Here is a 25,992-nt window from a genome sequence, read left to right on the forward strand (position 1 = left end):
AGCTTCCTTTGTGCTGCTGCGCTGAAGTGACAGGAGGAGTCCCCGAGGGCCACCATGCACCTTTAACATTTGTGAAATTAGTCTGAGGGGTGCAAATTGTAGTGTGTAAGCAATTATAGGTGGCTAATTTCTTTTATTTGGAGTGAGTTTCTATATCTGAGTAATTGGTAACGACAGCCATGGAGAATGCTGAGGTACTCAACACCACTTTTGTCTCTGTCTGCACTGGTAGATGGGCTTCCCAGGTCTTTCATTTCTCTGAACCCGTAGATGGAAGCTGGGGGATCAAAGTCCCACCCACTGTAAGTGAGGAACAGGTTCAACACCACCTGATGAACCTAAACAGGTACAAGTCCACAGGACCTGATGACTTGAATCCCGGGGTCCTGAGGGAACTGACTGATGTAGTTGCCAAGCCTCTCTCCATCGTAGTTGAAAAGTCCTGTCATTTGGGCAATGTCCCTGGTGAGTGGAAAACCTACTCTTCAACAATTAAAACAATCAGGAGACGTCTCTTCTCAGAAAGAGTGGCCAGGCATTGGAATGGGCTGCCCAGGGAAGTGGTTGAGTCACCGTCCCTGGGGGTGTTCAAGGGAAGTTTGGATGTGCTGTGTAAGGACATGGTTTAGTGGATGACATTGGTGGTAGGGTGATGGTTGGACCAGATGATCTTGAAGGTCTTTTCCAACCTTAATGGTTGTATGAAAATAACAATGTCACTGGTGGTGACACCTCATCTTACATTGTACAGCCTCATCTTCCTGTGCTGACCACCCCCTGTCTCTCTCCACGGTCTCATGTAGGCAGAAGGGGTCCCTTTGGTTTCCTGCACAAGAAACATGGGTTTCCAGTCGCTCATCCAGGACGCTGTCCATCTGCTGCTTATTGTTTTTGTGCTAGTTGTACAACCTTGTGTTTGGCTCCGTAACAATGCATCTTGTTTAAGTGAGTCCAGCACACCCATTGATCTAGATGGCATTGTATTAGTGACCTGTCCTCTTTAATTATGTGCAACTAATTTTTAATTTTATGTTCCCTGCAAACATGAGTGGGAATGATTTTCTGGCTGTTTGTAAATCACTGATAGATACCAAATCCTTTCAGGGAATGCTTTCTCTTCGAAGAAATAAGGATCCCCTATTACAGTTAGTTTTCAATATTTATCAAATAGCCAGTTTTTAATCCAGTTAGTATATGTTTACATTGATATCTGTTCTAGGGCTGATTTTTTTGAATTAGCATCTTGTGCAATGTCAGGCCATGCAGAAGTCTAAGTCTCTTATACTAAAATAGTTATCTTTCTCAACTGACACCATAAATCTTATCAGTATATAATGCCAAGTACATTTGACAAGGCTGGTTTTTTTTTCTTCTTTCCCATAAGAAGGCATGAATGTCTTGTTAAGATGTTTTTAGCTGGGTTGGCACAGGCCAGTCATACCTGCAGCAAAATGATGTTGAATCCTTTCCCCGCGTTGTTCTGTCTGAGGTGTGTTCATTGTGTCTGCCACAGGTATGAGTGTTGAAGGAGAAGCTGCTGTGGCATGTCCAAGCCTCTCTTTGCTCTGGCAGCGTCACATAGTTACTACTACCATTTCCTCATAATTGTTTTTTTTTTTTTTTTTTTTTTTTTTTTTCCTTCCCTTTTTTGTTGGGAAGGACGTGATGCTTCTAGAGGTGTACTGGGCTGTGAGCTGTTGAGAAGTTTCATCTATGTTGAAAGTCCATGCTTCCCTGGGATCTGACCCATTGCCATTGGGTGTAGCAGGATGTGGCAGAGATGTCCACAGACTGAAAGGAGTATGAGGAGGAGGATCTGGAGGACTGAAGGGACAAGTGTCCTTCCACCCTACTTGTGGTGGTGGCTTTGTTTTCGCAGACGAAGCAGCACAAGCTGTTTTCATGTGTATGGAACCCTGGGCATGGGGGTGGCATTGCTGATCAGAGCAGTCACCTGCATCTCAGTGTGGACTGAGTTGAAAGTAGTGCAGAGCTTTAGGTATCTACATAGCTCCTGGCTTGATCTGTGTTTATAACTGATCCAAAACGCAGCTGACAGTGTCTTGGAGGTGATGGTGCATGTGAAGGTCAGGTCTGTGCCTCCTCCTGGTGGTCACCAGGGTGCTTGGTGATAGGGTTTTGGTGGCCAGAAATGGGTTACCTACCTCCAGAGATGCTGGCAGCTGGATGAATGGCTATGAAAGTCATCAAATCTACCTTCCCAAATAGTTTTCCCACCATAGTGCTGTTTTCTGTGAGTCTGTTGGCTGTCTGGGCAGACCTCACGGTGTTTCCTTGGTGAAGAATGTGGTTGGTGTTCACTGGCTACATCTGACCCAAACAGCAGCCACGTGTCCCCAGTAAACCTGTAGCAGGTCAGGCTACACCAAGGCAGAGCTGCCCCATTGTTGGACCAGCACCTTGCCTGCAGGTTTTGTTAGATGAGAACCGTGTGCGCTATGGAGCATTGCTTAAGAGGCTCAGCGAGCCTTTTCCAAAGACCATTAAAGTCAGCTGGAAGGCTCAAAAATCTGCAAAGACTTGAATCAAGATTTAGAAGGGAATAAGAGTTTTTGAGTGTGTGTGGATAGCGGGCACTGAGGAGTGCTTGAGGTAGTGAGACCTACTTACTCTCTTCCCCAGCCTCTGGCACAGGGGGCTGTGAGAATAGAGAAGGAGGTGAGCTGTGGGAATCACAGGGAGATGGATGAGAAACTGGAGTTCATAATGCTGGGAGCACATGGACCGTGCCTATGTTTTTTGCCTGTGGACATTATGCTCCTTATTTTAACGGGTTTCAGGTACTTTTTAGATGGTGTTTTGAGCATGTGCTGTCTATGTGACTGTCCTTGACAATTATACAACAGTGGAAGGGATAGAGAACTTGGCTCTGCTGGGTGTTTGCAAAATGCAATGGGAAAGCTCGTGTGGGGTTGCAGGGGTCTGGGTCCCACGGCATGTGTGCATCCTCTTAGGTCCATGTTGAGCATCTGGCCCTACCCCGTGCTGAAAACCCTGGCAGTTTGGTGCCAGAAGTCAGCTCAGGGGACCAATTTCTAGATTTAAGTAGGGCCCTAGGGCAACAGAGAGCTGGGTTGCAGGGTACTCTGCCTGAACACAAGCCAGCTTGTGTGGAGGTCTGTGAATAAGCATTTGTTTTTCAGGCATTGGGCTGGAATGCGTTGTTGCCTTTATTTGGGGGTAAAATGAAGTCTGGTGGTGAATCAGTCCCTTTAAAATGACACACAGAGCTGTAGATATGGAGCCTACTGCTGGAAATCAGTGATAAGTAAGAACATCAGAATTTTAAAACATCTTTATTTGGATGCTGAAAGCCACTGTGGTTAATAGAGATTGGGTATAAAGGTTTTTTTTAAAGAGAGAAACCCCTGTAGTTTAGGGTAAAAGCCAGCCACCAGCTGATCAAATTAAGCAGAAGCATCCTCGTGCATGGGCTGGTCTGTAATTGCTCACTTCAGAATTTCTTCGTCTCTTTCTTTCAGCTGATTATGGCACTGCCACAGTTAGGGCATCAGTTCTGCTGCTATGATTCGTCCTGACGTCTGGTTTGTGCTAAGGGGACAAAGTCTCAGGAGGTGGATTCTGGTGGTGCTTTAAAGGAGCAGATGATTGACTCATGGTCTGGAGAGATGAACAAAAAGAGGGGAGTTTGGATCTGCGGAAGCAAAAGCAGTGCTTGACTTAAGAAGAGATACTGTAGGAACACCGAATAAGCTAACACAAAATCCTAATTGGGAAAAACCTTTTGTGTGATTCTCAGGAATAACCAACAGATGAGAGAGATCCACTGTGAGCAAAGTGTCATCTGTGCAGGAGTTATTGTCCTGCTCCTTGGGACATTGCTAAAGAGATGGGCTAGATGATGAGTAGATGGGAGAAGAGCTGGAGAAGGCTTTTAAACTGGTCTTTGCGCAGTTATTGATGAAACAGAGGGAGAAATGCTAAAGAATTTTGGAAAGGGAGTTTCAGAATTAGCACGGTGTGGTGTGATGCAAGAGTGGAGTGAGCCTCTTATGAGAGGTGCTCAGGAGGATGCTGATGCTCAGTGATTTCCAAACTCTCAGCTGACATCAGGGATGATACAGCCCAGGAGTCTGCATCTGCCCACCTCTTGCCTACTTGTGATGGAGATCTGTGCAGATGCCAGCAGTGGTGTTCTTACCAGAGTTGTGAGCAATACTTTGCCATATTCAATTTTTACTCTACTAAAATGAATATCATGGGCTTCTTAATAGTCATAGGAGCATAAAAATCTCACTGTATCACAATTCATCATCCTTTAAAAATTGAATTTCTGTTGAATTATGCCTTGCCGCTATAGTGCTGTGGAAAAGCTCTTATTATTCATAACTATAAATACAATGATGTTGAGATTTAACTGGTGCCTGAAGGCTTTATGCTGTACTTTCGTATTGACAAAGCAAACAGTCTTATGGATTGGTTTAAGTTTATGGGACTAGAGGCAGCCAAGTGCTCCCGCGCCATTGGAAGCTCCTCTGCTACAGTCCCCAGCTGTCCCTGTGACTGCTCTGCAGGCTGGCAGGAACATTTTGTGCCATTTTGGCCCTGTGGGGCAATGATAAACCAAAAAAAATTACATAAAATACTTATTGGGTCAGTGCTTTTCCTCTTGGGTACCAGTTCGGTTCAGCTGCTGGAGGTCATGTGTCATGTCTGGCCACAGCAAGGGTTTGTGAGAGCAGAGCTTGTGTAGGCTGAAGGACAGGACGGAGGAGCTGGAGCATGAGAAGGACCAACAGAAACTGCCTGAATCGCCGGTGTCTTCATCTTCCTCAGTGCGGGGTAGTAATTGGATCTCAATTCAAACATCTTTTCCCTGGCAGGGTTGTCACATGGACCCTTCGCCTTGGGTGGACATCGAAAAATAATGTCTTGTTCATCGTCATCCCAACTGAACGCTCAAACAGACATTGACCAATATGTCCAATTGCTGATGAGAACAGGCCTGACTGGGTAAAAGTTTGCTTGGGTTCACATTTTGCTTTGCAAGCATCTATTTTGGGCTTGAAATGTGGAAAAGTCCCACAGTTCAGTGCTCGGACAAGTTAGAGCTGTTCAAATGTATTTTACTGTAACACAAAAGAGAAGTGAGTTAATCTTTTACAAGAAATAATTAACATATGGAAATAATTTTTTAAGTTGTGATTGGGTAAATTTAGTCTCTTGGGATGAGGTAGAAGTGATTCTGATTGGATTTGGAACAATTTTTTTTGCTGTGGTTATAATTAGAAATTTACACATAGCTAAAGAAGTATTGCTGTTGGATATGGGTTATCATGGATTTTATGTTGTTTGAAGTTTTGTTTGTTTTACAATCTCTTTTCTTAATATAGAGATTGGGCCTTGCAGAAGTTTGGCAGTGGCATGTTTAACTTTTGACTTAGTTTAGACATTCAATATTTTTGTTACAAAATAACTTTTTTTTTTTTTTAAGAAAAATTAATGATCTCTTGAGAACTCAAATTCTGTATTTGAAAAATTGCAAAGCTTCCATTTCAGGCTTTCTTCTACTGAAAGCAAGGCAATAAATTCACTGATTCCACAGTGGTTATGCATTTCATTTCAAAATTTGCTTTCATGTAGGTATACACAGAGATACAAGAAAGTATTAAAAATCAGGTGCCTGAATGTTTTGCCCTACGACAGGACTAAACTGGCCAGTCATTAACTGCTGTTGGATGTGTTCGGCCCCTACAAGTGAGTGGATCTCTGCGCTTTGTGTGTCTTGGAGTCATTTTAAATGTTTGTGAGTGTGCCGGGGGCTTGCTGCCACCGCAGGACCCATGAAATACGTTTTGTCCCTCTGTCTCTCGTCTGATGTCCTGAGGACCCATGGTGGCAGTGAGGGCAGCAGCTGGGTTGAGTTTGCAGGAGGATGAGGGTGCTGCCAGTGGAGGGGCAGGAATTCCTCCCTTGATTTTTGCAAAAATGTTTTTTTTTTTTTTTTTTTTTTCTTCAGGGAATTAGTGGGCACCTGAACAGAAATCACTCCCACTGAGGGTTTTCTTTCCTTGCAAAAATCTTGATACCTGTTGGCTTGGGACTACTGGAGCAGGAGGGAAGGAAGGGACGGTCCTGCTGTCGTCCACACTTCAACAGCACCGGTGGCATGCAGCTGGAGCAGGAGACCCATGTGGGTCGACACACAGGGTGCTGCTGTGTGGCCCCAGGAGCTGGGGCCCAGGGGTGGCAGTGCTGGCCCCGGGGTTTTGGGGGTGCCCGTGGCAGGCGCTGCATGGGAGGGGCAGGCAAAGGCTGTTTCTCCACCTGTTTGGTGGTGACCATTAATTTGAAAGGAAACAGGAAAAACTGGTTCAGTGCACTTGGAAACTTCAAAATGAGAGAAACGTCCCCATCCCCGTGCCCGTGCCCCTCCAAGTGAACAAGGAGCCCAAGTGAACGAGGAGCTGGGTCCTCTCATTTGCAAAACCGAGATTGACCAAATGGATAAACAGTGACAAAAGTGGTGCTGGACACACACAAACCCTGGGGCTCACTCAGACTTCCTATAACTTTTTGTTTGTTAAATGAGAGATGGGTTTTCTGACTTGAAGTAAGCACCAGCCTCGAAAGGAGCGAGGGACTGGCCTGGGGCCGTGGCCGGGTGCAGCAGGCAGTGCAGGGGAGCAGCAGCTGGGCTGATCAGCCCTGAATGAAAGGGGGGCTGCAGGTCGCTTGTCCGTGTGTACCTTGAAATGCTGGGAGGAGTAGACGGTGGGTTTCTGCTTTTTGCACACTGTTTTCTATTTATTTATTTATTTATTTATTTATTATTTTTTGGAACAAGTGTGTTATCTCTCCATCTGAGCCTCTCCGGGGCAGCGAAGGTTCCTCCCGGCTGTTATTTCACATAACTTTCCCTGGCTGGGCAGGTGTGAGCACTCAGCGCCTGTGGCCACCCTGGTTAATGATTGCCCGCTGCCGGCAGAGAGCTGGGGGTTAGGTCACAGCTCAGCTTAGGGAGCACCTGGAGCCAGCACGGGCACAACCCGAGCGTTTGGGGTTAGCCCCCTGCCTGCCGAAATTGGGATAGAGAGCTGTGAGGCTTTGTGAACACTGAGACAGTTTGGACATGAAGGGAATTGGAGAAGTGTTATCTGCTGTGGTGGACTGCCCGTGAGCATCAGGTGGTGGCATGCACTGGGTCCCTGGTGCAGCTGCAGTCAGCTGGAGGAAAATGTGTGTGTTGTTACTTGCAGTACTTAATTTAAATAAGAACTTAACTGATTGCAAATCTCCTTCCGACAAGAGAGAGAAACTCTGTCTCAAATTTTATTTTTTTAAAATGTTTGTTGCTACAGGGACACTCACAGTTGCATCCTTCTCATACATCTGTGCCTGTCTGGAGGCTCCCAGTGTGGTGGGGACCCAGCGTGTTGCAGGGCTGGAACCAAACCCACAGAGCATCCGTCATTGGCTTCAAATTAAATTCACCAAAGGCGATTTTATTTTTATCGATTTACCAACCAACCAGTTATTTCAGAAATGACTGGCTGCTGCTGTTGGTCATTTCTGGATGACCAGTTGGCTCTGCATCGCACGGCTTAATGATTGCATACTTTATGTTGGTTAAATAGTGCTCAGCAAGGAAACAAGAGAAAACCACACTGGGATAATCTAAGAAAAACAAGGATTATAAAAATGGCTCTGAGGCGCTGACTGCTGGAAGTGAAACCTATTTTGTGGGTTTGCTGCTGCACCTTTTTTTCAAAAAATAAAAATCGGAGCAAGTTGCACTTGTTTTCTCAGCAGATGGGCTACTCTATCGCCGGCACGTTCGCCCGTCTGGAAAGCAATTATGTCACTTGGCCCTGTCTTGATTTGCGTTTCTATTAGCGTGTGCTTAACTAATACTGCTGCATTCCAAAAAAGACTGGGTAAATTAGTTCCCCTTTAAAACCAATAAAAAATAAATAAAACCAAGCCCATGATGCACCACAGAAACATTAAAAAAAAAAGGCCATTTTAATTCAAAATGTTTCAAAAACTGTTCTAAGATGACCTTAAAATTCAGTTTTTTGGTGCCAATCCAAGAAGAAATTTAAAATAATATTTCATCTCCACAGTCTTTTTTATAGCATTGGCAACCGTGGGAAATTCTCCTTGTGTAGGTCAAGAATCAGAATCACAGAATCATAGAATTTCCTAGGTTGGAAGAGACCTCAAGGTCATCGAGTCCAACCTCCAACCTAACGCTAACAGCCCTCCACTAAACCATATCCCTAAGCTCTACATCTAAACGTCTTTTGAAGACTTCCAGGGATGGTGACTCCACCACTTCCCTGGGCAGCCTGTTCCAGTGCCTAACAACCCTTTCAGTGAAGAAGTTCTTCCTAACATCTAACCTAAAACTCCCCTGGCTCAACTTAAACCCATTCCCCCTCGTCCTGTCACCAGGCACGTGGGAGAACAGGCCAACCCCCACCTCGCTACAGCCTCCCTTGAGGTACCTAAAAAGAGCGATAAGGTCACCCCTGAGCCTCCTCTTCTCCAGGCTGAACAAGCCCAGCTCCCTCAGCCGCTCCTCGTAGGACTTGTTCTCCAGGCCCCTCACCAGCTTCGTCGCCCTTCTCTGGACTCGCTCAAGCACCTCGATGTCCTTCTTGTAGCGAGGGGCCCAAAACTGAACACAGTACTCGAGGTGCGGCCTCACCAGAGCTGAGGTTTTAGCTCTCCATTGAGGTTTTAGTTAATTTTTTTCTTGTTTTAGTCAGTAAAGGCACGATTCAGAGCATGGCACTTCTTATGCCAGTGAGGCCTGTGCAGGGCTCTCCTGGGGTACAGAGCTCCACTGCTGGCATGCCCGGGGATTCTCCAAAAAGGTTGGAATTTTGGGGGACAGGGACACTGTTCCATCCTCGTCTCCCTGCTTGGCAGAGTGTGCTTTCCTCCCCAAAACAGCCTTGCACTTGTGTCTCTGTCAGCTGATCAATCAAAATTTGGTTCGCTGAAGTTGATGGGGTAAAGCCTACAGTCACTCATTTCAGTAGGTTTGCTAAAACTTGAACAGGAACTGAAAAAAAAAAAAAAAAAAAAGCCACATATAAACGTCCCAATGTACTTTGATTTTTTTTTTTTTTTTTCCCAAAGCACAACTATGTAAGCTTGAGGTATTAAGGGCTTTCCCAAAATTGTAATAGCAAAGGAGTGGGCTGGGGTTTACAGGCACCTGCAATGCCTGACTTCATGCAGGCTCCTGCCAGGCAGCCAGGCATGGGTTTCCACTGGAGCTGTTTATTTAAATCCTTCCCTTCTTCCACATTGTCCAGACCTCTTTTCTTTTTGTTCTTCTGAATGCATGATTTGGAAGGACACGGGCTAGCGATGCTTTTATATTTATTTCCTAGTTGTGTTTGGCAAATAAATGAGCAGGAGTTGCTGGTGTCTCCTCAAGGTCGCCAGGCACGTGACTTGTTCATGATTCATTAATGTTATTTCTTCTTCGCTTCATCAAAAAAGAAAAAACAAACAAACCACAAACAACCCTGAAGAGGCCTCTTGTTTGAGCGGCCGTGCTGTGCTGCCTTGTGCCACCAGCCCTGCTGGTTTCACACCATGCCTTCATGCCGCATTGCCTCGTACCTGCAAGGAGCGTGAGCCCTGTTGCTGAGCCCTGCGGGCCTGAGCCAGGTCAACACTGAACCACGGCACGGCTGGGCCCTGTGAGACTGCCAGGCCTGGTGACATTGCCAGGCCTGGTGACAATGCCACGTTGGGCAGCACTGCCAGGCCTGGTGACACTGCCAGGTCTGGTGACAGTACCGGGCTGGGTGGTGGCAGCGGCCTGGCTGGGCCATGCCAAGTCTGTGAGCAGCACCAGGCCCAGCCACCACTGGTGGGAGGGCTGGTCTATTTTGGTAAATAATAAAAATAATACTTTGTTCATCACCCAGAGAGTGTAGGCTGTGACTGTCAGCCATTTTATTTGTCAGTAATAGCTCTGCTTAATCACAAAACAAGACTTTTCCTGTAATATATCTGTAAAACAATGCAAAACAAAACAACCTTTCTTCCTCCAGTATCTCCACAGCACCACCCCCTCCCAAACAAACAAAAAAAAAGGCATAATTCCTCCTCCCCTCTGACGAACAATGACTCATTCAGTGTTTTTTTCTTTTTCTTTTTTTTTTTTACTTAATAAATTATTATTATTTTTTTTATTTTGGCCTTTGCTTCCCTTCAGTGGCTATGTTGCAGCAGAGCTGGCAGCAGTGCCGGCAGTGGAGATTGCCTAACACTTATGAGCCCCTGTTTTCAACTGTTTATAACTCTGCCAAACTTTAAGTGTTTGGGCTGAAATTTCCAAGCCAGGTGTCTGCCTAAGGGGGGAATTTGTTTGGAGAAGTTGCAGCAGTGCTGCTTCTGCCTGCACTGATTAATGAGATTCAGAGGAAAATGTGTTTGCTCATGGTGAGCCGAAAAAATCACTCCACAAGCAGGGAAAGTGCATTGTGCCAGGCCTAGGCACTTCTGTGTGTTTCTCCTGTTATATATTTTTGGCGTGTGTGTTTTCTGAGACCTCCCCTCCTTAAGCATGGTTAAAATACAGGTAGGGACCAGCACTATCCCTGTGCACTTTGCTTCTCCATGGAAAGAGGCAGAAAGCACTCCTAGGCATTCAGTGGAAAATTTGGAGAACTTTTTGTATTTCATGGACGTGACACTGTAGAAAAACACCCTGATCTGGCTGAATTATTAACCTCTGAAAGTATTTGGGCTCCAAATGCTCAGCCAGGGGAAAACAGGAGCTGGAGGGGCTGAAAGTGCTGCCCACAGCAGGGCCTGTGGGTGACAGGAGCATCCCTCCTACATCCTGCCCTCATATGGGGACATGGCAAAACACAAGTATGAGAGAATTGGAAAAGTACTACTAATAAATAGCTAACATTTCTAAAAAGTATTCTAAAAATTGTAATTCTAATTTAAAAAAAAAATACTCTGGAGAAATATTGCTGAGTGAATGACCTCCCTGGTCATCCAGCAGTGGCCCCCTGCCACATCAGTCTGGCTGCTCGAAATTTTCTTTTTTGTCCTTTTCATTTTTTTCTAAAGAGAATTGAGCTTTGGACAAATATGGGGTGGTACAGAAAGAATGCTGTATGCTCAAGCTGCTCCAGGGTGCATCAGAGCATGGGGCAGGCAAGTAGCCTATACCACAGGGTAGATTCAACCAAAATTTTGGCATTTTCCAACTTTCAGTTTTGTAACCTTTTTTTTTTTTTTTTTTTTTTTTTTTAATGTGGTTTTAATGTAATCTGCACGGGGAAAGCTCTGTGTTCCCTGGTTAGGTTTTTGGTACAGCCTTACAAAGCTGGATTTTTTTGATGGGTTGCTGGTGCTGCTTTTTCTGGCCCCAGGGTAGTGTGGTCACTCATCTTCTCTGTCCAGCGTCCTGGGATTTGTAAGCGGTTGACGCATCCCCATGCTTATTTTCCTTCTCCCTCTCTCTTAATTTCCAAATTCTTTCACATTTTTCCTTTCAACATAGTGTCTTAATTCTGGTGCTTTATTAATCCATCCAATTTTGTTGAGTTCAGGATGTTTGAAATACACTTATATCCATATAAGAAGTGCTTACTGTATTAATCAAATGATCCAAGGTGGCTTCTCCTCTGAAGTCCTTAATTTGTGCTATATGTATTCCTGGTAATAGCAAACTTTGTAACAGTGTGCTTTTCCATCATGTTCCCAAGGAGACCTTGAAATACATTAATTCAGTGATTTTTGAGTACACCAATATAATTCATATGTCCCTTTAGCAGCCACATCAAATATGATCAGTCTCCAGAATCCCAGTGTTGATCTATTAGTGGGGTATGCAAAAGGCTGTGTGAAAACAAATACAGAAGAATCAGTTTTTTTTAAAGATTTGAAAATTTTATTTATATAAGCTATTGGAAAAGACAGCTTAGGAGAGGGAGCAGGCTGTTTGAGGGCTCTTGTAGCAGTCATTTTGGGTGGAAAGCATCTTTTTTGCATCACCATTTTGATTCTCTTTCCAGGAAAATGATAAGATGGTGGCTCTTGGTTTTGCTCACTGTGTATTTCTGAGCAAACACTGTGGAAGAAGATTTGATCAATGTCTATAGGAGCAGAACAGCATTTCCCACGTGTCTTTATTGGATTTTCAGGAGTGTTTTCCCTTGGTGAGTTATACATGCAGCAAAACCTTGTAAACCTGGCAGTGGGATTTCCCCTGAAGTGTGTGCTTTCAGTGTGCCCCAGCTCTGTGGTGAGTGCTGGGCAGGGAGGTGGTCAAAAACCTGCAGAAACTGGGTTTCTGACTCAAACTTGAGGCTTAGAGCTCTACTTAGAGCCATACTTTAAATAAAGCAGTCGAGATGGGGAAGGGAGGGTAGCATGAAGAAGTGCTGAGGTTAATTCTAGGTCTGACAAGTGCTGGTGCCTGAGAAGCTAAATCATAGAATCACAGAATATCCTGAGTTGAAAGGGACCCATAAGGATCATCGAGTCCAACTCCTGGCACCACACAGGTCTACCCAAAATTTTAGACCATGTGACTAAGTGCACAGTCCAAACGCTTCTTAAACTCTACAGTTGGAGGAACCCAAAAGCACTCCAAGTGTCTAAATCACTGAGACAACAGAAATAATACCAGCCACAGCAACTCTTATGGGAAGAGAGGAGAATCAATGCAGAAATTAGGGGCATTTAAGGCCACGAATGAAAAAACATTTTTTGCTAAATCCTTAAAGGTCTTTCCCCAGTACAGGGCTGTATGATGCAGTTAGATGCACCAGGGAGGCAGTGGGATCTTTGGAACATGTGTCTGGGTCTCCAGCCCTCCCAAAGTATTGCACTTAGCTCTGCTTGTCAGGCTTCATGCTGTGCTTTTTTTGGTCTGGCATAAAATTAGTTAAATGAGGCGGTGTAAACATGGAAAGCTTTGCAAGTTTAGTTTAGAGTTTCTAAATAAATACAAAAGACTGCCGGTGTATGAGCGTGTGTGGGAGAGGATGGGCTGACTTGTACGGCAATCAGCATCCTTCTACGTTTGCATATTGACACCGGTGCCTTTTTTAGACAGTAACTCTCAGAATAAGGTTTGTGTGCCTAATTCATGCTCCCCTTGTCCATTTTGTGCTCTTCTGACAGTGGAAAACTGTTTGTCCGCCGTATGATTTGGGAGCAAGAGTTTTCCCAATTGGACTGGTTCTTGCAGCATCGGGCATGTACCAGATAACAGCCCCTATCCTGAGCCGAAGTGTGTCACGCCAATAATAGCATTAAAGTTTTAAACTGAAGGGATACTTTTTTGTGGTGGTTAATGATTAATTGGGTCAAATTCTCCAAAATTAGACTGCTGAAGAAGGAATGGGCCAACAATTTGCATTTTTCACAAAACCTTGCAGCAGCAACTGATGTGGGCTGATCCCACCTCCCCCACCACATGCTCTGTCCCATGCCCCAAACTCACTTGTCCCCAGAAGAGATTCATTTTTAAAATTGTATCCATTAATATCCCAATTTCCTTTTTTACCCCCTTTTCAAATCTTGCATTAAACCCCTGTAGATTCTGCTTTAAGTAGGCAATTAAGCTAACAACATAATTATATCCCTTAATGCTCATTTTAACTGGTTTAGAGAAGAAACAAAAGGGAAAGCAGCTTCAAATATATGGAAATAAAAGCTCCATTGTAAAGATATTTTTGATACCCATGTGATAATTTGTGTGAAGTGTGGAGTTTGCTCATGAGTGGCTGCAGGAAAGCCGGGAGGTCACAGCTGACAAGCCTCGCAGGCAACGTGGAGTTGTACCTTTGAGTGTCCTTTTTCTGAACCTTATTCTGGCTGCAAATTTAGGGGAATCCCAGGAGACTTGAGAGTATGTCCACTTTGTACTACAGTATAGTGGCTGCATAGCTGCGGTAGGATAGTTTTTTTCATTTTTTATTACCTAGGCAATTAGTCACAAGAGACCAATACACCGAGTCCGCAAGCTGCCGCCTTACCATATGTATGAGTGGAAAACAGAGCTGCAAAATAACATTGATGGAGAATTATTGTAGTGAATCTCTACCAATTTAGTGAAGCTCCTTTGCTCCCTGTGCAGAAGCAGGGGAATTGCTGCGTAGTGCCCTTGTGGTAGCAAGCAGAGTAACTTTGATTCTGTTTGCGATTTTCTGTAGAGTGCACAACGTCCACAAAAATCTGTTTGTGAGGCACAAAGTTTTACGAAGACCCTCCAAGCTTAAAGCCAGGAAGCTGCTTTGGAATCTCAGAATTGAGAACAGAAATGAGGATGCTGTTGTAGTTTACAGAATTGTGCCTTCCTTTTCACTCTCCTTTACACACTCTGATTCCTGTAAGGAAATGGAGGTGCCATTCGAGCAGTTTGGCCAGTGTTTGATTATAGGACAAGTGCCTCTCTGACCTGCGAGGGTCCTGTCTCAGCATGCGAGTGGCAGTGATCTAGATCTAGTGGAAATAAAATACTTATCTTTCTTAAGAAAAAGAACAAGAAGCTGTAAGCCCTGGGCAGTCAGCTGCCTACCAGCTTGTGTTGTGTTGGGTATCTGCTCCCACGGGCTGTGATGTGTAGGCACCTTGGTTTCTGGGTGCAGGTAGTATGGGGAAATATTTATAAAATTACAGCCTTCAGAACATCACTTAGACCTGCAAGATGCTTCCTCACACGTTCACCAGTCACTGGAGAAGGTGTGAGTGTCAGAAGGCATTCCCCAGGGATGACCCACTCCTTGACTTCTCTGCAGACACTGCCCACAGGAAGTGCAGGGAGCATCTCTTGGAGGTGCAGTTTCATGGACCGCAGCTTCTGTTAACTTAAACATGAATGTGGTTTATTGTTCTTTTTTTTTTTTTTTTTTTAATTTCACCAAGAAATAACTTATTTAATAAGACTTTTCTATTTTTTCTAAAGTGGTCTGTTTCACTAGGGTAGAAATTTAAAGTTATCTATGTCATCCCTGCTGTGCCGAGCAGGTCCATTGCTAGCTGTGCTGGAGCGAAGGAAAACCATATATCATACTGCGAGATGGAATCCTTTACATACAAGGTTTTGGGGTTTGCAATTGGAAAAGGAATACAGTATAATTGACTGGATGTTGGCTTTCCATCCTTAAATGCTGCATAAATAAGTGAAGGAATTGCGGTAGGAAGATAGGTTTTCTGTAGTTTGAATATCATCTATTGCACGACTCACTAGTGCGAGAGCAGGGAATATTTTCAATGTAACATCCTCATTTATCTCCAGTCTTCGTTCAGTCCCCATCCCTCTTGTTGCAGCTGTTCAGCTTTTCTTGGCAGTGTAGAGCTTGTCTGTGGGACACTTTGCAGGCTCATGAGCCTGTGCCCTAATGAGTTGGAGCAATTCAACCTTACTTCTTCTCTGACCTTGCCCATTTTTTTCCTTTTTGTATGAAATACATCATGGCTTATTGCCAAGTGTCTGCAAGCCCAAATCTCTGACCTGGTGTAGCTTCAGGAAACATCCATAGCTCCAGCCTTGGGTGTCTGCTCACCCCTTCAGACATGTGTTGCAGCGGGTGAGGAGGTGTATGGTATTTGTAAAGGGCTGGAGATACCTCACTGAAGTGGCCAGCTTGACAAAGCAGGGAAAGGCTGGAGTGAAGATACATTCCTACCTCAGTCTGCTGCTTTTGTTTATTTGTAATGTTGAAGCTCCCCAAAAGGCTCTCCTGCTCGTCAGGGGGTGTACACCTCTTGTGTCCTCATCTCTCTCCAGTCAACCTTCTCCATGTCCTCCTTTCTATTTAGGACAATGTGGAGGCAAAGTGCATCAAAGTAGAGATCCAGGATGGGGTTTAGGAATGCAAGGACAATACCCAGTATTCACCAGACTTTCACACAGACACCCCAAGTTGTTGCATCTTCCCATACTTTTAATCCCACACTTGAAAAGTTACGTGCAGAAGACAATTCTTGGGCTTAAAATTTTTTTCCTATGTTTGGTAGGTTTAATTTATTGGAGATTGTGTGCCATAAGGCACTCCCAAAATTTGTGGTATACCATACTCCTTGGGTACAAAACAGTTTATATAGAAAATATCCACTGCTTTCACTGTGATTTATTTATGATCCCAGTGTGAAACAATCCACCAAAGGTGAATTGGGTATGACTGTGTGACTGCCTGTGTGACTGCCACAGCATGAAGCATTAAGTAAGCATCACTTTCTGCGAAGAGGTTGTGGAAGTGGGTGTGTGCGAACTTTTCCCAGCTTGACATCTCGTACTGTTCATGGTCAACAGGAGACTGGAACAGCAAGGAGCAGGTTGACAGAGAATTTCTGGAGGAGGAAGCAGCCGTTGGCCTAGGTTTTGTGTTCTTTTTTTTTTTTTTTTTTTTTTTTTTTTTTTTTTTTTTCACGCAAAGGACTGTGGCTCTGTTGTGGTGGGCTCATTGTTGTGGTGGGCTCATTTCTCAACTTGGAGGCAGAACCAGGCACTGGCAGCAGCAGCCTGTGCTCTGGGGAAACCCAGACTTCGTTTGAAAATTCTGCCTTAACACTTGGGCTCAGGGATTTCTCTCTGCTTTTTAGACATGACCAAAGGCCGCCTTTGAATTCTGGGGAGGCAATCATGCCTCCTTTCAAGGGATTCCTTGCTTTCCTTTCAAGAGATGTAGCAGCAGTTACTGGTCTGCAGGCTTACAGAGGACTAATGATGCAGCCTGCAAAATTCAGTCCCAAAATGGATTCTGTAAGAACATTTGTACCTTTTTTCACATCACAGTCGTGGTTTTCCAGCACTGCTCTGACAAAACCTGTCTAGTGGCAGAGCTGTGCAAATAATAGATTTTTTGTTTCCTTGAAGCACTGACAAATTGAAAAATTCCTTCTTGGGTTGAGCCAAAGGAAAAATATATCGATTTTAATTTTTGTTTTGAAAATAAAAAATAGCATTTGGGGGTATATAGTTTTGGATTGATCAAAATTTGGGGCTTGCAAGTACTTCCTTTAGATTTTGAACATACCTTCAAGTTCTTGCTTTAAAAAATAAATAGGACAGATATTTTGCCTGTATGAATCAGAAAAAATTTAAATGTCAGACTGTGTCACTTCCACTTTTTGAAAATGAGTGTCATACTCCATTGTATGAGTACTTCAGCAAAAATGACACTAATCCATGCAATAGTCGGTCCTGCTATATAGCTACACTTCTGGCTGAAAATAATTTCCCTTCAGCTCTATGCCCTTATTTTTTTTCAGCTCTATGAACTATAGAGAATAGAAGGTCATGAAGGCTGGGTCTGGGTGATGTTTGTCCCATAGAAGTGCCTTGAAAGAGAATTTCTTTAGCCCAGGCAATTACTGAAAGATGTCAGTTTGGGAATGACAGAAGCAAAGGCTGGTGGTATGCAGAGAGAACCCCTCTTCCCAGCCTGGTTTGAGGACTTGAGGTTTGCAGGGCAGGTCCTGAGACAGACTGGCTGCTCCATCACTGCGCCCTCCACGCTCGGCAGCCCCTGGATTGTCTCCAGGAGAGGAACGTGTCCCCGCAGGAGCGCTCCCACAGCCTTTGCGTTTCAGCTGTACCCAGGAGCAGTTGGTTTTTCTCTTCTGTTTTTTTCCAAATTGCCGTAGTTCTCAGGAACTCACCCAACTTTGCTGAGGGCAGCAAGACATTTTTTTGTCTTTTTTTTTTTTTTTTCTTTTCTTTTTTTAATCTAGGAGGTCTGTTTGTTTATTTATTTATATCTGCTCAGGGAGTTGATCTGTTGATATTTATAGGATTTGTGGTTGGCTGATGGGGGTTATTTTGCAATCAGAATTTCTAAGATTTCTACTTTAAGCCTGCTTTTTTCCAACTTTGTTTTTTTCCCTTTGTTCTATTTTTTCTTTTTTCTCTTTTCTCTTTTTACTCTTTTGTCTTCCTTTTTTCTTTTTTTCTTTTTTTCTCTTTTTTTCTTTTTTTTCTTTTTTTTTGAGAGAGACAGGCAGACTAAACTCTTTCTGAATTTTCCCCCTGTAATTACTGCTCTTTTTTAAGTTTGAAAAAATCATCGAGCTTTGTGTGCCATCCCCCTTCTTACTTTTAGGTCAATGTGGTTTGACTTTTTTTTTTTTTTTTCCCTTTCCAAAGTAAAATTACCACAATTTCATGCTATTAAAAAAGCCAATCACACAAAATTGGGAGAGAAGGTGACGATCCCTAGGTAACCTTTCAGTGGTAAACATTTGTTTAGTTTCAGCTTCTTAGCTCATCTCTGAGCACTACAAGGGGTTTCTCTTGTAAGGCTAAAAAAAATTATTTTACAGTGATAAAATAAGAATTTTATTCTTACAGTCCTGCTCTTAACACAGTTGCACTGTGCTCCAATGTATCTATGTCCATGGAGGTATTTATTAAATTACGCATTTTTAATGCTGGATACTAATTTACTGCTTTGGATTATCATTTGACAAATTTTTAATATTTCATTATGTTCCTCAGATATAAAACTGAACATCATTAATACCTTGCATCTGTACAGTACAGTTAATTATGAAAGGATCCAAAGCATTCTCCAAAATTTACAAAAGAATGATTAAAATTCCAAAATGTACAGTTCTGCCCAGGGATCACATTGCTACCACGGACACACAGATGACAGGGCAGCTGCTCTGGGACGTGCCTCACAGTGTCTGCAGATTTAAAGGGCAAAGTTTTAGTCTTATGAAAGCTTCTTCCAAGAAGTACTTCATCACCGGGCTCTTCCGCGGCTCCTCGGCCCATGAAGCTGCGGTTGGTGGATCTCCCCCAGGCACAAGCTGTCCTCTGAGGATGTTCTGGACATGATTTGCTTTTATTTTTTGTTTTGAATGTTTTCTAATGTATTGGGTTCGGACTTCTTGAAGGTCACAGGCTCCTGTTGGAGACCAGCGCGGTGATCTGTGGGGTTCTGTGGCATTTTCGCACTGGGAAGCAGCAGTGGGACTTTGGGGTTTCATGGACATCTGTCCAGGGAGCTACTGTGTTCAGGGGTGGTTTTCCTGTAGATAGGCTTGTCTCTCTCTTTCCCAGCACCACTTTCAGTGCTCAGAGAGCAGAACTTGAGCATCTGAAACAGCTCAAGGTACAGGAGCAGAGGTGCTTCTGGTGAGCCACCGTGCTGTCAGGTGATTCACCAGCTCTAACAAGCATCAGGAGTGCTCCTGATGGCAGAAATGCTCCCATGTAGCCTGTATCTGCATGGTGGAGTTGTACCTGAAGGTGTTTTAGAATAAGGACATCCCATGGTTTGAGATCTTGTGGTGTCTCCTGGCTGGTCGCCGCCTGCAGCTGCTGCCCCAGGGGCCGTGCTCCTTGCAGCACGGCTCTGCTGCCCTTGGCTGTTCGCTGTCCCTGTGGCTTCTCATCAGGCTCCTGCCAGCAGTGCCCTGTGACTGGCATGGAACACAACAAGTTCTGTCTGAACACCAGGCAGTCCTTCTGAGCTGTGCAGGTGACAGGGCACTGGCACAGGCTGCCCAGAGAGGATGCGGAGACCCCTCCTTGGGATCTTCAGGAGCCCCCTGGACGTGGTGCTGGGCACCTTGCCCTGGGTGGCCCTGCTGGGGCAGGGCCGGGCCGGGCAGAGCTGTGCAGGCCGTGCCCACTGCATCGCTCAACACGTGTGGAGGAGAGGTGCTGGCGGCTCCTGCGGGCTGGGTAACTCATGCCACGAGAGGCAACCGCAGCTCCGTTGGATGTGGCATTTCAAAGCAGAGCCTACCTACGCAGAGCCAGGAGATGCGCCTGTTTGGAAACGGCAGAACAAAATGTGTTTAACAGCACTTCTGTAGTAAAATGTGTGGGATTCCGTGTATAAATAAGTCCTACTATATTTTTTTTTTCACGTGTGCTTGCAGCTTTTTAGATATGTTTGTTTTATCAACTTGGAAAGTTGCCTGTAACAGGATTTTTTAAAAATTGATTTCCTGAGAGTTTCCTGTGAAATTGGAAACCTGGAGAAATGGGTGGATTTCTGAAATACTATCGCATGGTTTCTCTCCCCCTTTTTTCCCTAAGTAAAAAATAATAATACCCTCCTCCCCCCTCAAGGTTTCATTCCATATACATTTATTCTTTAAAAATATTTCCAGCTGTTCCTTTTGCTGGGAAACTCATACCATCTATAAACAAGGGCTTGATTCAGATAATTCTGTTGTTTTGCCTGGTCACTCTGATTTTCCAGCTTTTACAATATGAGAGTTCAGAAGTAATCAGTAATGGTTTTTCTCCTCTTCACCCTCAATTTGATTATTTTTCTCGTAAAGAACAGAGTAAGAAGAGTGTTGAGCAACAGGAGATGGAAAAAATATTTTGATTACTTTTCAGTTGCTTATAATCAAGGAGTAACTCTTTAAATCCAGGGCAATTTACTGCATTGATTTAATTCATAATTTTAATTTCATGACTTTTTTGAAGAAAAAAAAAGACAAAAACAACAGCATACTGAGGTGCATCAGGTTGAAGCTTTTTAATACTTGTTTGAACAGTTGTAGTTTTAGGTTAAAATTTATTTAATGTTCCCTTTCTTCTGTCTACCTCTGCCAGAATACGCTACTTGAATTTCCCTGGGCTGCCACAAGAGAAAAATTGAAATTCAAAGCACAGATTCCACCAGTACTTTCAGCAAGTTCATAAAATTACTCATATGAATATTCCCTTGACTCAAAAGCAACTGCTTGCAGTCCTTAAACCTGTCTGGGACTATCTGAAGTATTGGGAGCCAAAGCAAATGGTAGGTGACACGGAAATCCTGAGTACTTCAAAGGCAATTTTTTTCAGTTTCAGGAGCAAAAAGCTCTGGAGTTGTTCAGTGCCTGGCCAAGCTGTTTGTGATATTTTGATCTTTTTTTTTGCTTTCATGTCAATACACTGGCATTAAATCTGGAGGGTAGTTTTCATCTTGTAATCCATGATGTGGATATAACTGTGAGGGGTGCCTTTGGTGCAGGACAGGAAGAGCTGGAGGTGACAGAGATGGCCAGAATTATTTCTTCACTGATTTTGCTGTTTGCGTGGCTCTCCCAGTTACGAGCTAGCAAAACCCTTAATGTGCCTTTTCCAGCAGGGAGTAAACCTCTTCAGTCTGAAACTTTTAGAAGAACTTGTAATTACGAGTTACTGAGCCAGCTCAGAAACTGGGTGGCTGCAAGTAAAACACACAAGTTATTAAGTTAAGATTATAAAATGGAAAGATAATCAGTAATAAGCAAGAAGTAAATACAGTGAAATTTACTGAGAATAATTTCCAGATTTTAATCACTTTTATTATAATAATAGTAATTATTATTATTTGTCTACTTACAATTTTCACCTCTGTGCTCCAACTTTTTCTGCCTGAGATAAGAGTTTGGGGAAAAGTTTGAGCAAACCAAGTCCAGCCGCTTTCAAGACCAAATAATGTTTAAAAAAAAAAAGAAAGAAAGAAAAAGAAAAATAATTCTTCTGCCAATACAAAGAGAATTGAAATCAGTGTAGAGAGGGCCCCTGGGTTAAGTCAGAACTGAAACTCTAAGCGTGGAAAGCGTCATTCTCATTTCAGCTTCTCCAGTGAAATCTTGTGCTCATGTCTGACCTTTGGGCTGCTTTGGGCTGTGGAGCTCCTGGCTCTGTCTCCATCAGCCATATTCGGGAAGTGTTGAGCAGCTTTGGGACAGCTGGGGACCTTCAGGGAGGGGGGCTGCTGCCTTCCCCAGGCATATGAGAGGTGTGAAGCATCATCAGCTTTTAATTCTCTCTGTTAATTCTGGGATGGGCACCCGGGAGAGACAAGGTACAATTCAGTCAGACTCTGTGCATGGGATCACCCGGGGGGTGGCCCCGTGGGGACGAGAGCATCTCTTTGCAGCTCTGGTGGTTTCTCATGGAGGGACACTGCAGTGCTCTTGGCTGTCCTTGCACTGTGGTGGTCAAGCAGCACCCCTGGCCTCAGGCGCTGGGAACCACCACCTCTGGGTGCTGAATCATGCTGATAGACCATGCTCTCTGCCTGAATGCATTCCTTGACACGTGTCCTTTCTGGGACATTGGCCACCAGCAAGAAGGAGACACAGGAACCTTAGATGATGGTGTTTTCCCACCTAGAAGTTGCTGTGTAACAACTGATTTCTTTATACTATGAGTAACTGGTTCCAGCAGGCATTGACTGCATGTGTAGATGAGGTGGATGAGCTTATGTTAGTGAGCTAGCTGTAATAAACTCATGAGTTCTGCTCAAACGTGCGCCAAGCATGCAGACTTGTTGGTGGCCAAGTGGGGTTGGATAGGTTAATGATGGGTTAATGTTGTCCCAGTGGCAGTGGGGATGCTCTGTCTGTCTGGTGCCTGGGAACTGGTGTGTCACGGCACCACAGAGTCACCTTGGCAGCTTCCAGTGAATGAACTTTGGGAATCTAAACATTAAAACAAGTCTTTGTAGAGCTCGGTTTAAATAATGCATATGCAGAAGTATCTGTAGTCCTGTTGCTGTATTCTCCTCCAGCACTGGGTACGCTGAGTTACAGACTGAAAGATTTCAGTAGATGCATTGGTCCAGTCACTGATGGGTGGACCTGTCCCAGTGCCATTGATGCTGCTTGGGTGAGCCCAGCGCCTGGTGATTGTTCCTGCGTGGCTCTTATGTCCCTGATTGTCACCCTTGGTGCTCTTCTCACCTGCTCACCTCTGGCTGGGCTGGGGCTTCATGCACTTCTGTGGCCAAGGTAAGAGTCACCACCTTTCTCATGGTGACCTCGAGTAGAAAATACTCCCACTACTCTTATCTTGGAGTGTGATTTGTTTTTAATACTGGGTTTTCCACCTTGCTGCAGGAGAAAGCATCGACCTCAGTCCCTAAGTGCTCTGAATTTTCACTGCAGCAAGACATCAGCTGAAGGAAGGGGAGGAATTGCCCCAGATGCTCAGCACTAACTCAGCACCGCTGTTCGTCAGGGCAGAGCCCGCGATGAGCAGGGCCGGGGGCACCCCATACCCAGGGCTCAGCTCTGCTGGTGCTCCCTGCCCTCCTGGGGGAGATGCCTTGGTAGAGCTCAGATTTCCTCCTCGTTGAATTTCTTTTATTATTATTATTTTGGTTATTTCTTGAGGGGAATGCTGCAGCTGAGGAAATAGGCAACGCATTCCTCCTTGCCAATGAACTTAGTTGTTCCCTCACGGAAAAATCATCCCTTTCAGAGGCTCGTGCAGCCCATGTAGATGTGCTAAGGTAAAGGGTAAGGATGGGATAAGCCAAGCCAAAGCTTTCCAAAGCATCAGAGATCATTTTGCCTGGTGTAGGGGATACTTTGACTCCAGGAAGTGCGTGGGCACAGATGCTCAGCTCACCCAGCAGCTCAGCATCACTCCCTGCCTTTTGTTAAACTTGGGGAGCGTCACTGAGCTGGGACCGGGTGGAGGGAGAGAACAAAGTGGGGGAAATGCAGAGGGCTGCAGTGCAAAATTCATCACTTGAGCTTTTCCTTAGCATTCCCATGTTGACAGTGGGAAGCAAAGGGCACGGGTGTATGGATGGGTCCTGGTGTTCTGCAGATGTTTTGGTGTAGTAGTGGGTTTCTTGTCTCTCTCTCTCTCTCTCTCTCTCTCTCTTTTTTTTTTTTTTTTGGTTGTTCTTTAATGAAAGTTAAATAGGAAACTGCCAGTGTCTTACCATTTGTTTAAAAAAAAAAAAAAAAAGAAAAAGAAAAAAAAAACACTTCCTGCATTTTCTGTTGCTCTGAAGTTAATAATAATAGACAGTGCAGGTAGGTAGGCCAGCAGTTATTTTTATGGCACATTCCTTTGTAAGATCTGTTTTCAGTCGCTTATCATGTTGCCAAATTTTAATTATTTGGGGTGAAATTTTCCATGCTGGGTATCTGTTTCTGGCTCCCTCCTGACCTGTATGTGTGTTTTGTGTTTTGCCGAAAATGATTCAGCTGTCTTTGGGAATGTATTCAGATTGCTTTTTTTTTTTGCCCCCTTTTTTTTTTTTATTTTCCCTCCCCTCCCCCCCCCCCCCCCGGTAAAACAAACAATTCCACCCTTCCACAAACAATCCAGTGAGTTAACCCGCCTTACTCTGCTTTGGGAGAGGTTGTGAAAGGACCTCACAAGTTTCGATAAAAACATGGAATTGGTAGTATGGGTGAGAACAATTAATTCTTATAAACATTAATTAACACGGGTTGAATGCAGTGCAGTGGAGGTGTGTCAGGCAGCAGTTTGGGGTCGATACTGGTGGATTTTGAGCTGCTACCAGCCCGTGTGGGTCCAGGGCTCCCTGTCCATGCTGGCCCCAGGGTTTGTGGTGTTAACTTCAGTGATCAGACAGAAAGCCCATGCCTAAGTCTGAAATCTCATTTAACATTTTAATGCTTTTTAGTTGTTAATGCTTCTCAGTAACTGTTAAAATGTCGTGTTTTCTTTTCCCAAAAAAGTGTAGCCCTTTCTCTAAACATGCATTTCTGGGGTCAGTTGTACATCTGCTTGGACTCCTAATTTTTGACACTTTATCCTGCTAGATGTTGACTGATACATTTTCTATTTATCTCATGATTTACTTTTTGCTTACGACTTGAATTGAGGAACATATGGCCAGAAACCACATTCTGGTTTTATGCATTTTAATTTAATAGATATTTATTTGTATTAGTTTTGTTTAACTACCTTAAACGTACCAGATACATACAAAAGTACCTTTGGAATCATATTTTGAATTGTAAATTATTTTATGCAAGAAGCTGTGCTACTAATTATGCAGCAGGAGCCTTGCCTCTGTTGCGAAGCTCCATGTCCTGGTGGAGGCGAGCAGAGCCCATCCTTCCTGGCTCATGGACTGGCAGGCAGGCGCAAACACTGCTCTTCTGCTTTTTCAAGTAAAAATGAGGAAGTCCCTGAATTAAATTAACTGGGTAAACTGGTGTGCAGACGATTTATCGTTCCTATTCCCGAAGACACTACTTCATTGAAAGCTGCTCTCAGCCATTTCAGTATGTTCTGGTTGCCAGTGGTTGAATGGCGATTTCTACCAATTCACTGCTTTAACTTTCTTGGGATATTTCTGCTCCTTAAATGGGATGTTCTAGAAGTTAAAAGCAACATTTTGCTTTATATGGGTTAATAGTGTGACCTGCTAAAGTCATCAAAACTTAATATTTGATTCTAAATCCAGCTCATTACCAAATAAAAGAACAAAAGCTTGTTTCAGCCAGATTTTTAGAAACGTGTGCAGCATCTCCCCGTGTTCCCAGTGCTGAGTGTGAGCCCGAAGCTGAGCGGGAGAGGAGAAGAAAAACCTTTTGGGTAGGGCCATGGGCTGGAGGCTTGGCTGGTGCCACCAGGGATTGCGATGCACTGTTGTGCTGGTTTCTCAGGCTGGTCCAGGTGGCGCTTGCTCAGTCTCTGTCCATGGAGCGGGTCGCTGGGCACTGCCTGGCCATGCTCAGAAATAGCCACGTGTCAAGTGGCTCAGGCTGGCCACAATGGCCATTCCTGCAGGTAGCTGCTCACAGGGTGTGCTGCCACCCAGCCCTGCACCAAAGCCGTAAATTCAAGTCCTCAGGTCTGTGACAGGGAGGTTGTTTGTGAATTTGATCTGTTTGGGACCAGCAGCCTGGCAGCAGTCATCTCTGCCCAGACCATCCTGTAGCTGCAGCCCCAGCCAGGCTTCTCCGGGCTTGGCGCTGAACCAAATGGAGCTGTCCCTCAGGAGTCGCGACCGAGATAAAACGCTGGTACAGCAGATTTGCCACTTTGGAAACTGGAGCAGTGTGTGAAGGTTTCTCCTAGTGGCACCTTTGGTGAGGATGGGCTTATTTAAGCATCCAGAAACCTTTCAGAGAGCCAGCCTGGATCTGATGTCCTTCTTTTGGTCTGACAGATCCAAAATAGGAAGTCAGGTGGTAGCTTGCAGCAGCCCCTGAACAACCACGCCACTGGTGTCCATCAGTGAGATCTTGAGCATTTTTCCACATGGGCAGGCTGGGAGATGGTCTCCTTCC

General features: G+C 44.4%; 1 protein-coding gene across 4 annotated transcripts in view; it reads left to right on the top strand.

The window, feature by feature from the left end:
• ZNF618 (zinc finger protein 618) overlaps positions 1 to 25,992 on the top strand; it is a 171,347-nt gene that overhangs the window by 41,134 nt on the left and 104,221 nt on the right. For 3 of the 4 annotated variants that reach the window (XM_032200548.1, XM_032200547.1, XM_032200549.1), the window contains exon 1: positions 20,636 to 20,750. The exons of the other annotated variant lie outside the window; for it this stretch is intronic. In XM_032200548.1, coding sequence (XP_032056439.1) covers positions 20,664 to 20,750 — 87 coding nt within the window. In that variant the 5' untranslated portion in view covers positions 20,636 to 20,663. Of the gene's footprint in view, positions 1 to 20,635; positions 20,751 to 25,992 lie in introns of those variants that run through there. 4 annotated transcript variants of the gene reach the window in all.

This window comes from Aythya fuligula, chromosome 19 (genome assembly GCF_009819795.1).
Source record: "Aythya fuligula isolate bAytFul2 chromosome 19, bAytFul2.pri, whole genome shotgun sequence".
Lineage (NCBI taxonomy): Eukaryota > Metazoa > Chordata > Aves > Anseriformes > Anatidae > Aythya > Aythya fuligula.